The sequence below is a fragment of the Chionomys nivalis genome, chromosome 4, assembly GCF_950005125.1.
Source record: "Chionomys nivalis chromosome 4, mChiNiv1.1, whole genome shotgun sequence".
Classification (NCBI taxonomy): Eukaryota; Metazoa; Chordata; class Mammalia; order Rodentia; family Cricetidae; genus Chionomys; species Chionomys nivalis.
In genome coordinates this window covers 14,540,483-14,555,867 of record NC_080089.1, presented here as the reverse complement: position 1 = coordinate 14,555,867, position 15,385 = coordinate 14,540,483, and the positions used below count along the sequence as shown (strand labels likewise).

Here is a 15,385-nt window from a genome sequence, read left to right as displayed (position 1 = left end):
TCTTCATGATTTCAACTATTTAACAGTGAATAAACAAACTTTTTTTCTTTATTCATGAAGAATACATGGTTCTCAAAATAAAAAAGTAATTTCTATGCGATGAATAAGTTCTTTGTAAGTAATTTATGTTAAATTAGTTTGGTCTTTAATAAAAAACTAATTCTCATCTGGGTAAATTTTTAGGAGTTTGAGAAACAATCAAACAAATTCTTCTGAAAGACTATACATGAAAATTCTAATAAGAAAAAGTCTCCTTTTTATCTTTAAGTTGGGGCCATTGGTTCATTTCAGGATGCATGAGAACAGCAGAGAAGATCAGATTCCCAGACTACATAACGTTGAACACATGACATTGAATTCTCACCCTTCGTTACTCAGGCCAAGAGGAAACTGACACCTGCTGAGCACTTCCTGCATGGCAGGTGATGCCACAGTTTTCCTTAATTCGTTATATTAAAAAGAAAAATCCACTTAAGAAATAACTATTAGTCAGTTCTGATCTGAAGCTTTTCTTTCTTATCTTTTCTTCTTCACTTTCTCCAGTGCTAGGCCTTGTGTATACGGGGTGAGGGTGGGGGCAAATACTCCACCCAGGAGCTCTGTCTCCAGTGCCATCTAAAGCTTTTAAGTAGCTCTCCTCTACGATGAAAGCCCTGTATGATGGCCCTTATGTGTAATACGAACTCATAACCTCTGATTCGCCTACAGTCCAGGCTCCATTCAAAGAATGTTAGTGCAGCAATGGTTTTCAAAGCGCCAGCTCTTGACTCAAAGAAGTCATGCTTCTCTTTCATCCACCCATCACACCATAAACAAATGACAAAACCCAACCAAGAATATCTGTGGCACTGAACTGTCAGCTTCCCTAGCCCCTGGGCCACTGGATTCATTTGCAAACACGAACACTAGACTTGTCTGTCACAGGATTCCCTTTGTCTTTGATACTAGTCATTGTTTTGCTCATTTTAAACATTCTAATTTCAAAATAGTTAACTAACCATATCAAAGTGGGCCCCAGGAAAAACCTTATAACTTAGAATTAGCAGCAGACAAGAGCTGTTTTCTAAGCAATCTGTCCATATAAAAAGATGTATGAAGGTACCTTGACTGTTTACAGTTCACTCCACTTGGGTCTTAAGTGTTCTTCCAATGTCCACATGGGACAGGCTGGACCTCTAGGAGGTGGAGCCTCCTGTGAGGTGTTTAGGTGGTTAGGGTTCCCTCAAAAGTGACTGTAGGACCTTGGTGTCTTCCTGGATTTGTGTTACCACAGATCCAAAGCAATGGGGCCAGCCAATCACAGGCTGATGTCTAATAGTCCAGCCAATCACAGGCTGATGTCTAACATGCCAGGCAATTATAGGCTGATGTCTAATAGTCCATCCAATCACAGGCTTATGTCTAATAGGCCAGGCAACCACAGGCTGATGTCTAATGGTCCAGCCAATCACAGGCTGATGCTTAATCCAGCAGCTCTGCACTAGCTGGACCGATCATTTTGGTATGTGTAAGAGTCACAAAGAACTGACTGACACTATTCTTTCTAAATTTACCTTGAAGGGTTAAAAATACTACTCTAGTGATCAACAGCCTGAAATTATTTCAGATTTTACCTAAACAAATATTTAAGTGTGTTCTAAAAGGAAACAGCATTTTACACACACACACACACACACAATTTTCTTGGGTTTTTGTTTGTTTTTGTTTGCTTTTTTGAGACAGGGTCTCTCTATTACGTCTGTCTGTATACAGCTTTCAGTCAATAGTAGGTAGTCAGCAGTGTGAGACAGAAGACACTCCACTGTAGTAATGTAGTGATTCTCTCATAAAGGTAATATGAATATAATAAATATGCATCTCCTTCAGAATTAAAGACTCTTATAGTCCTTCCTTACATGGAATCTGGGAATTTTGTCATATTAATACTTTATTAAATAGGAAAAAATTAATTTTCTACTTCTATTCTAAAATTGATAAATATTTATTTGTAATATGTATGTATATCTATCTGAAACTCAATTATCCACTGTACAGGATCATTTTGGCAAATTTGGTATTGATATGGTTAATAATAATAAAATATTTAATACAATGGAATGACTGATATATGATATGGCCTTATTTATTTAAATCACAATGTAGGAACTGGAGAGATGGATAAGCTGTTAAGAGTACTTGTTTCCTCTCTGAGGACCTGGATTCAATTCCTGGCACCCATATGGCAGCTCACAACCACCTGAAACTCCAGTTCCAGATGATCCAATGTTCTCTTCTGACCTCCTATGGTACCAGACACACATACACACATTGCATATATATATGCAGTATTAACACACCAGCAGGCTCCCCGCTGCAGTATTAGCACACCGTCAACATTACCCCGCTGCAGCATTAACACACCGTCAACGTTACCCCGCTGCAGTATTAACACACCTTCAACGTTACCCCGCTGCAGCATTAACACACCGTCAACGTTCCCCCACTGCAGTATTAACACACCAGCAGGCTCCCCACTGCAGTATTAACACACCAGCAGGCTCCCCACTGCAGTATTAACACACCAGCAGGCTCCCCGCTGCAGCATTAACACACCATCAACGTTCCCCCGCTGCAGCATTAGCACACCGTCAACGTTCCCCCGCTGCAGCATTAGCACACCATCAACGTTCCCCCGCTGCAGCATTAACACACCGTCAACGTTCCCCCGCTGCAGCATTAACACACCGTCAACGTTCCCCCGCTGCAGCATTAACACACCGTCAACGTTCCCCCGCTGCAGCATTAGCACACCGCCAACGTTCCCCCGCTGCAGTACTAACACACCGTCAACGTTCCCCCGCTGCAGCATTAGCACACCGCCAACGTTCCCCCGCTGCAGCATTAGCGCACCGTCAACGTTCCCCCGCTGCAGCATTAGCGCACCGTCAACGTTCCCCCGCTGCAGCATTAGCGCACCGTCAACGTTCCCCCGCTGCAGCATTAGCGCACCCACTGCATTACTCTCCTTTTATCCCCACTTCTTTTCTCTGTGTTTTTCATTTCTTCGTTAATGTCTGGAATTTAGTTAACTGCAATGCACCCAATTCATTTCTTAGTTTCTGACTCAAGCTCCCTGTGAGACACTGATAATGTCACACCCTGTGCTCAAGCTTAAGGCTCCCTGCTGGTCTCTTCTCTGCTCTTGTGTGCTGTGCAAAGGTGTTTGGTCTGCAGGCATGGCTGAGGGTGGACAGGACCAGGGGACTGAAAGGTGGCTCTCATTTAAGAGCACTGGCTACTCTTGATGAGGAGCTTGGTTTGAACTCCAGCACTGACATGTGGGTCACAGCCATTCACTACTCCAGTTCCAGGGGATCAGCGACCTCCATGGGCACCAGGCACACATGTGACACACATGTATACATGTGGGGAAAACACACACACGTTACAGCAGCACAATTCTCAGAGCTTAGACGACACCTCTGAGGGCTTCCATTTGTGTCTATCATCTATGCTGTTGAGGTCATAGTTACTATACACTGCTCTATACCTTTAAAGATACAATTGGAAATTTGCCTTACTATTCCAAAATTCCTTAAGAGTATAAGAAAAATTCAGTTTTACATTTATTTATATCACTGTGTGTGTAGGTGTATGCAGGCCACGGAGGATGTGTGGAGGTTGAGGAGAGCCTGCAGGAGTAAGTTGCAGTCTTTCACCATGAGGTCTCAGGGTCGACCTCAGACTGTCGGGTTTGGTGGCAAGTACTGCTGAGCCATCTTGCTGATCTCAGCAACTGACCTGCTTTGAATATGTCCAGGACAGAATCAGGACAACAGCCCTACATATCTGTCTCAGGATTAGTGATAGCCATGTGCTGTGTAACAGCACTTTATTTAGTCAAAGACTGAATGCATATATGAAGGCGGTTCCTCCAGAAGACGCTGGATCTAGAAAATTCCTACGGCCTATGACACTACAGCTAACACACTGCAGCCTCAGGCATTTCACACTTGAGGTGACAACGCTGTGAAGAGACCTGGTGCCCTGCTAGTCACAGGGCATCTACCATGATATGACACAAAACAGCCACAGATGTATGTATTTGCTATCTGTGCTTCTCACGTTATTGTTGAACACACCCCTTTCACTTACCAAACATGTACTGTTGAATATCATGCCATGTTCTGCTGGCAATAGCTGTATACTCTTCATATTTAGAAGGAGTACCATCTAAGTGTGTGAAAGTGCACCCCACAGTGTCTGCATAACTGCAGGTTTCTCAGAATGCACCTCACTGTTGCTCTAGCAGGCATTCATACTCATCTTATGTAGTTTTATGGAAAATACTAGAGGCTGGTGACTAATAGTCTCTGAACAACTAGCCAAGAGCAAGAACACACCTGAGTGAGGAAATGAATGGAAAGTCTCTCCAGGGACCACAAAGAGACTTTCTTTCGTTTCTTTCTCAAAACGCGTGGTCATTTCTTCCTGAGTCGTCTCTCCATCTTCCCTGTCTTCCTGAAGCCTTTTCATCCTTTCCATTAAGGCTTCTAGCTCACCCAGTGAGTCGACAATCTGGAAGAACAAGACAATGTTGGGCTATGGCACTACAAACTGCTCTAGGAAGCCCCTCCTTCTCCAACTCTACTACAGCATGCACACAGGACAGTTATTTAGGCTGCAGCAGAGAAGCTAGCCAAATGATATGAACTTTTAATTGACAGGAATATTTTAAATATGGCTAGGGTAGGCAAGTATATAGAGATAAAAGGCAGATGAGTGACTACCATGGGGTAAATATGGGAGAAGGGGATGTGTGTGTGTATGTGTGATGCTACTGGCTATGGAGTTGCTTTTTATACTGCAGTAACATTCTAAAATTTATTGTTGCCAAACTCTGTGATCATCCTTACAACTATTTGGTTGTACCCTTTTAATGGGCAAATTGGGTGATATGTAATTGACATTTCATTGAAGCTATTTAAAAAAGAACTTGAGTTTTTCACTAACTCCACAGTAATTATATGACATACTCAAATATATTCAAATGTATGAGTCTGCTTCAGTTATAAATATAAAAAATTATAGGTGTGTGTGTGTGTGTGTATCAAAATACAGAATTTTAGTGTTTGGTATATGCGGTCTCAAAATTTCTCCTTTCTGCCTTCTAAGATCTATTTTCCTTTGTTTACCAGCATCTTACAGACAGATGTTGTACATGGGTCTGACTTTAAAGGCCTGTGATACTGACTGTATCAATGCTCAGTTTTTGTTATTCTAACAACATCACTTTCCTTAAGGTGCCAAGAAAGGTGTAGGAAATCCAAAGAAGGGTATACATCATGTATAGCAAGAAATTGAGGTCAAGAAGTCACCTGGGCAGTGAAAACATTCAGAAGGACATTTAAGAAGAGAAAAATAGTTTAATGATAAATTTCAGTATTGTTTTTTTACTGAAAGGTGAACTCTGTAAACAAGGGTATATGTTTAAAGAAGAAAGCTCAGAGTCTTCTTGGTTACAGTGTCTTCAGAGTAATAACAGCTTAAAAGTTCAGGTGTGGGTGGGCAAAGGTATTATATAATAAAGACTTAAAGTTAAAAATAACAGTCAAAACTTTAGGTTCTGATGAAACTTTTACAATGCTAACAGCATCTTTCAAGTAGGTAATATCCTCTCTGGTCACAGTGAACTCTCTCTGGATAATATCAGCAAGAAGGTTCCAAGAGAAGTGATGTGGGACTCCCCAGCCACTGGTTGATGGGGAGGCTGCTTCGGCCTATGGCAGGGCAGAGTGGAGCTAGGTGGGAGGACCAGAGATGTAGAGGGAAGTGGGCAGAGTCAGGGAGAAGCCATGTAGCTGCTAAAGGAGAAAGATGTTACTGCCAGAAACTTCCCAATAAGCCACAGCCTCGTAGAGATATACAGATTAATAGAAATGGGTTCATTTAACATGTAGGAGTTAGTTAATGAGAAGCCTGAGCTAATATGCCAGTATTGTAACAAATAAAGTTTCTGTGTGATTACTCAGGTCTGGGTGTCTGGAAAATGAACAAGCAGGTTCCAGCTACAGAGAAGCAGTTGAGTACAAACCCCAAAGTTGTTGCCCGACAGGGATGCGTTCTCGATGCTGTTGTCATTAGCCAGATCACACACGCAGAAGCTGTTCACTGAGATTAGTCTGAAATTGTTGGAGATTCCTGGCTCTCTCTCTGGGTTGATGCCACTACCAAAAACAAAGCTGGCCAGAGCATGATAGTGAGCCAGCAGGACCACGGCGTGCACTAGCTCAGGCAGGGACCAATTGTTTTCTCCAGTCTTGACAAGTTTCTGAAATGAGAATGTGAGTCGACATGAAAACCAGAGGAAGCAACAGTCTCACATGCTCACTTGTAGTCATGTTAACTAAAACTCCTTTTAGAATGTTTCACACATTAGATAGGCCTTTGGTCACATGATGTCATGTGCAAACTACCAAAGCCTCGCAACATGTGGTGGCATCGCCTATAATAAATACTGTACTGCAGCACTTTAAAAACATTAATAAGATGTTAAGATAATCAAGAAACATTAAAGCTGGAAGGGACTTTGACATTTTCTACCAAAGCCATTCATTTTCCGGCATTTTAGATACTCTGTCCTGAAGTCATGTGAAGATCTGGTTGAACAGGATAGCTGTTCATTTCCCTCTAGACAGCATTTGGTAGAGACATCCACCTCCCCATTTCACAGGACAGAAAGTGACTGTTCACTGAAGTAAGAACTTATGACATGTCAGTACACTTGTTCATATGCTAGTTCATTTGACCTCTATTTACAGCCACAATTAAACCCATTAAAAATAACAATACCAAGTAATGTCCAATATTGACTACCAACCTGACTGTGTCTGCACACAACTACAAGCCAGTCACTAACACTTCAGTGAGTAATTTTCCTGATTAGATTTCTTGAAGGCCCACTCTAAAAGTGGACCAGGTCCCGGAGTGGACAGAAGTAGAGGAAAGCTGGCTGAGCAGTTCAAATGCATGCATGCATGCATTCTCTCTCTGCTCCTGAATGTGGATGTGCATGCTGCTTCAAGCTCCTGTCTTCACTTCCCTGCAGTGATTAATGGACTGCAACTTGGAATTGTAATTTACAATAAATCTTTTCTCTCATAGGTTGCTTTTTGCAGGATTAACTCCCAAAGGTGAATTTCACCAATACTTCCCGGAGACTCCTTTCCATCAGTTCAATATTCATTCACACAGGTAATGCTGTTCTTTTCTCTATTAAAAAAATCATCTTTATATGACCACAGCCTTAGACATATATTTTTCTGCTTTTCAAATCTAACATTTTGACATGTTCATTTTTCCCGAGGCTACACTGTTACACTATTTTTAAAACACAGGTACAATTGTAATGCACCTAACGATTTCAATTCTGAGTTGATGTCAGATCATTCTTTTGTTTCTTCTTCAGCTACAATGAATAGCTTCCTTACGCTCCAGCTCCTGTCAAGCCTTGACGTGGTCCTCACCGTCCACTTGTCTTTGAAACGTTGGCTTGTCCTGCCTGTGCCCAGTCCTCTTTCTTTAGTCCCTTCACCTCAGCTGTCACTTTTGTCCTCCCTGTCTAATGTCCATCCTGTCAATTCTCTGATGTACTACACACCAGGAGACCAGAACAGACCTAGAACCCTGCTATGCTCCACAGAGTTCAAAAGTTGCCAAAATCTAATATTAAATAATAGAAACAGAGTGCTCGCTTTAAAAACCGGACAGTGGTTTAAAAGGCATTTCTATGAATTTGCACATTACATGTGTATTTGTAAGCAAGTGTCTGAGACGAAGGTAAGGCTTTTTCTGCACTGAACTCTGCAGGACAGCACTGTATCTGAGGAAGTAACTAAGTGTCTGAGACAGAGATGTCTATTTCTTATCTGGCCAGTAATTCCCACACTAGCTGGAAGTCACTTTTGATTTATAAAAACCATTTCTTTATGGGTCTTAAATTATGAAATGTTAAAACTACTGAAGGATTTAGAATTCAGAGATCTTCCAACTATCTGGAATTTACTAACTAAAGACACATATCACTGACAATACAGTCAGAAGCAGGACATCCTTGACACTAGTGGATTTGGATCTATTATCTCCTGGACAATGGAAGCCAACTTTTCTCAGTCAGACACTGAAGCACAAGTTCAGGCCAATGAGCAACGCTTATGGAGGATCAATTTTCATTTGCACTTAAATGAAACCCACTGAATTTCTGATTCTTTTCTGTAAGTGTATAATACAGCATCTCTTGTTTCTCAAGTTATTAATATATAGGTGTTTAGAATTAAGTCCTTATTACATACACACATGTTTAATGAAAAAGAGACTATGAATAAACTCTCAAACTTCAAGCGTATATCAGAACCTGTATAGAAACACCCAATACCTGAATGTGCTCTTTCGTGATCAGCCAGGGCCGGTGTGCCAGCAACTTGTTAATTTCATTAAGATTTCTCAGTCGTTGTGGTACATATTCTAAGCCATTCAGCCACTCAGCAATCCCTCCAGTCTTTAAAAATTCATCCACATGCATGTTTATCAGGTAGGAACACTGGTGTCTGGCTGCAGCCTAAAGCACAGAAACAAGCTTCCTGAGAAGAGTTGTGAGCAGGTCTTTCCACAGTGAGTAATTCAGATGGAGCCAATAAGTTTTCACTCAGTAGCTCTTTTCTCACAAAATCTTCCCTCAGAACTGTTTACCACACTGTTGTTGCAGATTCTTGAATCGATACACGAGGCGGATACTCAGTTTTCAAAGCAAACACTTGCCACATGAAGTCAACGACTTCCTCCTGAGCTGGAGGACACAGAGCAGCAGCTACACTAGCTGCTTTCAGGAAACGCACAGGCACGGGGCAAGTCCGCTATGGGGAAGACACAGTACGCTCCATCTAAAGTTCAGGAGCTTCTAGGAATGTGTATCCTAATCAGGAATCTGGCTTATATGAGGACTTCCCTCATCTCCCGTAGGATGAATGAAGCAATCACATCTGACCTCAGGGAAGGGCCTAGACACCGCCATCATGGATCCTCTCTTTATGTAGTCAATGTCAGCTGAGTGCTGACAATGGGACACTCATGTGAAGGACGGCTGCTGCTCGTAAAAACTCTTTTTATTCTTTCCAGTCTCTCTATCTCAGCTCTGTCTTAGAGAGTGAGCATTCTCGGTCTGCTTTCAGCCTTGCTGTCATTGAAAACTGTTAAAGTCACAGTTCATCAAGTTCATGTCAGAAAGCACAGAATGCTGATTTTGTTCAGCTCGGTGACGCTCACCTGGACAGGGCAGCTCTGCTGGCTGCTGCCTTTATCTTTCCACACACAGCAGCATGGGCTCATGCCCCCACTCTCTTCCCCACTGGCTAGCTAGGTAGAGCACAGCTCTCTTCCTACTGCTCTAGGACCTCCACCACAGCTCCATGCCCCAGCCCTCGACTTGCAGATAACATTGACTAATTAGCCTCAAGGTCCACACTTAGAAGTGCTGCGATCCACTCAGTAAGTCTTCTCTTATACAGATCTGTCACTAGTGGCAACTAGAACTTTTCTCCTACCCGCAAACCAACGATCATCTTCATGTATAAGATAACTAAGGAAAATGCCTGCAATCAGCTTATGCAGAAAAAGACTGCAATAACAGCAAAACTGGACCCAAAATCCATCTTTAATCACAAGAAACTAAACATGAAAGTAATTCCACTGAAGGTTAAGCAAGAAACACTCAACATATTAAGTGACTTAAAGCAACTCTGAATGTATCCAAGGGATATGGTATTCAAAAAACCAGAGGCTTCTTCAGTTATGCCCCATGTAACTATACTCATCTTCACATGCATGCACATACAAACATACATATATGCACACTCACATACACATACACACTTATACATACACACCCCTCAACGGATACACACACAACCATATATGTATACACTCACACACACATCCCATACATACAGTCTCTCACACACACTCATATACACATTAACCCCCCCTCCAAACATTCACACGCGCGCGCACACACACATTCCACACATTCACATAAAGTCTCTTAACAGGCACACTCACTCACACCTCTCCCCCAAACACATACCTTAGAAGGGACACAGAATATGTGGAACCTAGTTAATGACAGTAGGGAGTAGCGGGAAGTAAGCACCTACCATGATGGCAATGTAGTGCCTGTCTGGGAGGGGAAGGGGGCCATCCATGCGCAGCATGTAGAACTGGCTCCGCAGAAAAGATTCCAGGTACTGAGTGTGCAAGCTCATCACCTGTGTGATGTTGTCCAGGCGACCAGACGTAGAGTACTCTTCCACGAGAAAGTTTGTCCGTTCGTCCACCGTGTTTGCTTGGACAACCTATTAACAAGCAGAGACTGCTGTGACTACTGTGATGGAGAGAGCTGTGCTTTCTGCGGACCCTGCCTCTGCTGGGGAAATACATATTCATTTGATGCTAACAGACCCTGAAATTATGCAGCTGCTCATACTAGAAACAGAAATTTAAAAAGAGAAAGCACCATTCAGTTTTGGTTTTGGTGCCACAATTTATTAAACAACAAATGGTAAGTTATCAAACATTAAACACGCAGCTATAAAGCTGAGGGAAGAAGCCTCCATCTGTCTTTGCAGGCAAGCAGACAGGCTCCAGAGCCCATTGCCTGGCCATTGTCACACAAATGTAGCAAGGCAAATCCAGCAGCATTTGGTCACATGTATTTGCAGCCTACTCTCATCAACTGACAAAGAAAATTACTTGTATTATTTTGGACAAATATCTGATCCTTTGCTGTTTCTGCTAGTCAACATTTTTAACATCTTTATGAAATCTTTTTTAGAGATACAGGAACATATAATGACTTGTGGAAAAATATTAGTTGAAAATTAATACGGACACTAGATTCCATCATTGCTAGTTTAAGCCTAACGTAGTAATTACTAAAAACAAGGCATGAAAATAGGACTCACATCCTCCATCTCGGGACCAAAGAACTTCCTCAAAATAGATGATAATATACAGCCATATACTCCATGCCAGGTTGGTGCCACAACCCAATTGGCTGTGGCAGTGTGAAGAGCTTGTTAATCTTGTGAAAAGATGCAGCTCTGTGAGAATGGATGGACACCACGGTGACCCCACCACTGGCTAAGTTCCCATTTGTATTTTTGAGCTGTACTTTTAGATGTAAGATGAACATGCTTCTCAGTTTTAGAGATTCTGGATGTAACTCAATGTTGTACATCTAGTTTATAGCAAAGGTTTGACTAGGTCTGTGAAGTCCAAAGTGATGGCCCTTAAAGACTCACTGCTCTCTTCAGAGCTGGCTTCACAGTTCCTTTTACCCCTGGGGGAGTGCACATTATACAAAGGAAGTGTTTGTGGATAAATACTTAAATGGAGTATATCTAAAAGTGAAGCTGTGAAGAAATGCTAGTTACACTGGCATAAATACAAAAGGCAACTTCACCTCAGCTCATTATGGAACCTCGGGTACTCTCATTTGCTGTTTCCCTGTTGGGTCAACTAGAGGGACTGAGCTAATAGTTAAGAAATAATAGCCTCCAAACCCAAATATAAATAGGGCTAGAATATTCTATTTTTGATTTGCTTTCTCTATAAGTTTCTGAGTTCTCACAGGGTGTTTACAATATATCACTAGATTCATATGCTGCTCCACATCCTAAGGATGCTCCGGGAGGTAGTGCACATGGATCAGGCCACCATCTCACAGTGCAGCCCTGAGCTGTGCACGCAGGCACATGCACACAGCGCTTCTTGTACAGAAGCTGCCACCTCTGAGAGCTAGAGGTGCAGCACGGTCACTTTACTTTTCGATTCAATGAGAAGGTCACTGAAGCAGGAACAGGAAGTGAAGTGAAGGCAGCACCCTAGACATCCACAGACAAAGGCAACTGTGCACACCAGGGGACAGCAGCGAGGAGACGACTGCATCCATGTGCACTGGGCACCCACAAGCAGACAAGTAAGTCCTTACAGTGGTTCTCAGCCTGATGACAGCCAAGAGGCATCACCAAGACCCCGACCTCACTGTCATCACCCACAAAGATGCCTACCAACAAAAAAGGTGCAAACCTTACTCTGTACCACTGTTAATCTCTGCCTTGCACTTACCATCTTGTCACCAAACCCTCACCAAAGATACACAGTTGTTAGAGAGTTTGTGGCATCCTGTCAATCAATCTTATAAATGAGAAAAAAAAAAAGAGTAACTACCAGTAATGAAGTCATTGTCTGTCTTTTAAAGGTAGATTTCATTTCAAAATATCTTTCTATCCCAATTACATGATAAAAGTACTGTGAAATGCTGGTCTCTTTAAACATGAAAACTTTAAGATTTTCTTAGTGAATCTAAAAAAACCCACATTTTTCTGACATGAATAACACATTAAAGAGCAAAATACATCTACTTTTGCATGAAAATATGGAAGCAATTTTAGTGAGTTTCAGACTAGATAATATATTAAACACAAAAGAACTTACTTCTTTCTCTGGAATAAAGGCACTTGGTCCTCTTGTTAGGGGTTGAGACACTCTGATTCTTTTATCCTGTTTGTAAAAGAAAAGTTCAATGTGTTATGATAACTTTCCCAGAAAATTTGATTGGTAGACAATGACAGCCAATGCACTACAATAAATGAGTAAGTCAACAGAATTACATAACCCCAAAGAAGTTTGGGGTCAGGTCAAAGAAAATCCAGAGCAGCACTGGTTGTGTAGATGTGAGATAAAAGGACAGACTTCTACCACAGTGCTGGGGGAGACTCAGTCATCAGAGATCATTTTACAATTGAAAGCTATTAACCCTACAATAAATTCATACCTGTCCTTACACTGCTACAGTACAACATTGTTGAGAAATATTACTATTTTTGTTCTCACTTAAGTCTCTTTATGATTTATCATGAAGATTCTAATGAGTTTGCTCCCTTCTCCATGAGCAAGCCCGAGTGCAGAGAACAAAGAGGTCTCTTGAATTCCTTATCTACAACATTTGGGGAAATGGCCATGTGATTGTCTACAATAAAGGTAACACTCTGAGTTAAGAACCAGCCCTCTGAAGTCACCACATAAAACTATGGGTGACACATAAAGGTTACAAAGACTGAGCAGGAATAATAAAGAATACAGGCCTTGTGCCTATTAGAAAAGTTTATTGAGCTTTCAATGCCACGAACCCTCCTGAGGAAACCTGACGCTAAGAAAGTAACTCAGGTGGCTCCTTCCCTGAAAGTAACAGAACCTCTTCTAAATGAGCCTACAGTAAGAGCCAGACAAATGGAAACTGACTGGTAGTCCATGGGTAGATACCTGGGTATAAACGCTCTGTCCAAACCCAATTAAGACTAATTAGCATACATTAACAACTTCTCAGGACTATACTGTAGAGTTACATGAACATGATGCAATCAGAGAGCCAGGAGAAACAAATGTCACTCAAATGCAGATGCAAGAGGAAAGAAAAGGAAAGCCCTGGGTGGGTATCAACAGAGAAACCAGTGGTGTTGCTATGGATTTCTGGAAAAAAGTAAAGCTTAAACAAGGTCATGTATATTCATTCTCTCCCTTCCTCCCTCCCCTTGGTTAGGGGGTAACTTTAGTCTTTTTTGTTCCTTACAAATAAAAGAGCTTACCAAACACAAATAGTTATTTAAATCCTTTAAGTCCCTTACTTCATTAAGAAGCAGTTTTAAAACAAATTGGCAAAAGTAGGCAGTTGGGTATTCAACAGTGATTTCTTTGAGAGCCTAATTGGATATTGTGATAGGCCGAGGAGAGGAGTAAGAAAACAGACTTAGCCCCAACCCTTCTGAGCGTTGCACACACTCTCCATCAACTGTCAGTGTTCTAGCAAAATGTATACGTCACATGACAACTGTAAGCTGCTTAAGTTTCCAAACAAGCGACACATCTAGATCACAAAGCAATGCCGTAATTCCCAGGCAATTGCTCAAGGACATGGAGGATGGCACATGAACTGGATTAACTCAGAATTTCTCATACTGGTATTTCTGTCTACACTGATTATAATCTGTCTAAAAAAGAATACAAAATAGAAGATATATGTTCCCCTAGCTCCCCTCTGCAAATGACGACATATAAAATGTCAAGACATTGTGGTAGTGACACCTGTTTGAGACTAGTCATCTTGTCTCTAGAAACACAAAACAAAACACAAAACACAATGCCTCCCACTGTCTGTAGACCTTCATGAACTATAATGGGGAAAGCAACTTCCTGGATAACTAGCCATTTCCAATAAACAAAGCACCTAAAAAGCTGATATAAGGGAGAAAACCAAGTTTGAAGAGAAAAAAAATGTAAGTATGGTGATAAATGAACACTGTAAAATAAGAAAATACATAAAAATCAGAGAAATATAGGGTACAAAAAATGCACATACCCTTACATGGAAGTATCTAAGGGGTTTCTGGAGACAGCATGAGGTACTGTGGTTATAATGTATTTATAAAAATCATGAGTTAATACATTAATAAACCTAATTCACCTTTAAATTTTTAAAACTTTTACTTTGTTTACAAAAGTACTTTCTGCAACAGACAACATTTAAATATAACCTGTGTTTTTATTGTAAGGTAACTACAGGATCCTGCATGCAACTCAATACAGTATCATTTTTAACCCACTACTAAGAAGGCAGACATACATACAACTAAATACACCATTTGCCTCACACTGGCAGGTGCACACAGCGGCTGAGACGAGAGTGTTAGCAGCCACCATCTACCTCACTGTTCCAGCTACATGCAGGGTGTGCACTTCACTCCTGCGTAATGCTGGCACAGACATCCTTATAGCAAGAGACCTGTGGCATAGGCCATAAGCTCTGGCATAGTTTCTGCTGCAAGATGAATTCCTGGGGTTTCGACTAGAATTAACCTTAAAAGAGTTACATACTGCTACAGAAAACAAAGATGCCCATTTTTATCCCCTGAGAAATGTCCATGTAACACACTCATTTCAAAAGTAGAAATGTTCTTGGGTCCTTTTATTGTATGCTTATTAGAGTACCAAGTTCATAAACAAAGATGAGGATCAGATCTGTGTTTGCAATGTCACTCTGGGGGTGACACCGCATCTGGGCCATAGAGAGGAAATTAGGAGAGGTCTGGAGACAGCCCATGAGAGAGGTGGTGTAGTCTTACCTGAAGGTACTGTCTTTTCAATAAATTGAATGGAGAGCTAACAGCATTTTCTTTTTTTCTTTTCTCAGATACATACATAGATATGCATGTGTGTGTAGCTATTACACATATATAGTATGTAACAATGTATACATATGTAAATATACCTATAGATACATGTGTACTTTGTGTAT

General features: G+C 41.4%; 1 protein-coding gene across 1 annotated transcript in view; it reads right to left on the bottom strand.

The window, feature by feature from the left end:
- Sesn3 (sestrin 3) overlaps positions 1 to 15,385 on the bottom strand; it is a 61,858-nt gene that overhangs the window by 12,933 nt on the left and 33,540 nt on the right. Inside the window, exons 2-6 of the mRNA XM_057766744.1 lie at positions 12,529 to 12,594; positions 10,188 to 10,385; positions 8,414 to 8,596; positions 6,074 to 6,310; positions 4,383 to 4,557 (exon numbers count right to left, since the gene is read on the bottom strand). Of these exons, the coding sequence (XP_057622727.1) occupies positions 4,383 to 4,557; positions 6,074 to 6,310; positions 8,414 to 8,596; positions 10,188 to 10,385; positions 12,529 to 12,594 (859 nt within the window). The remainder of the gene's footprint in view (positions 1 to 4,382; positions 4,558 to 6,073; positions 6,311 to 8,413; positions 8,597 to 10,187; positions 10,386 to 12,528; positions 12,595 to 15,385) is intronic.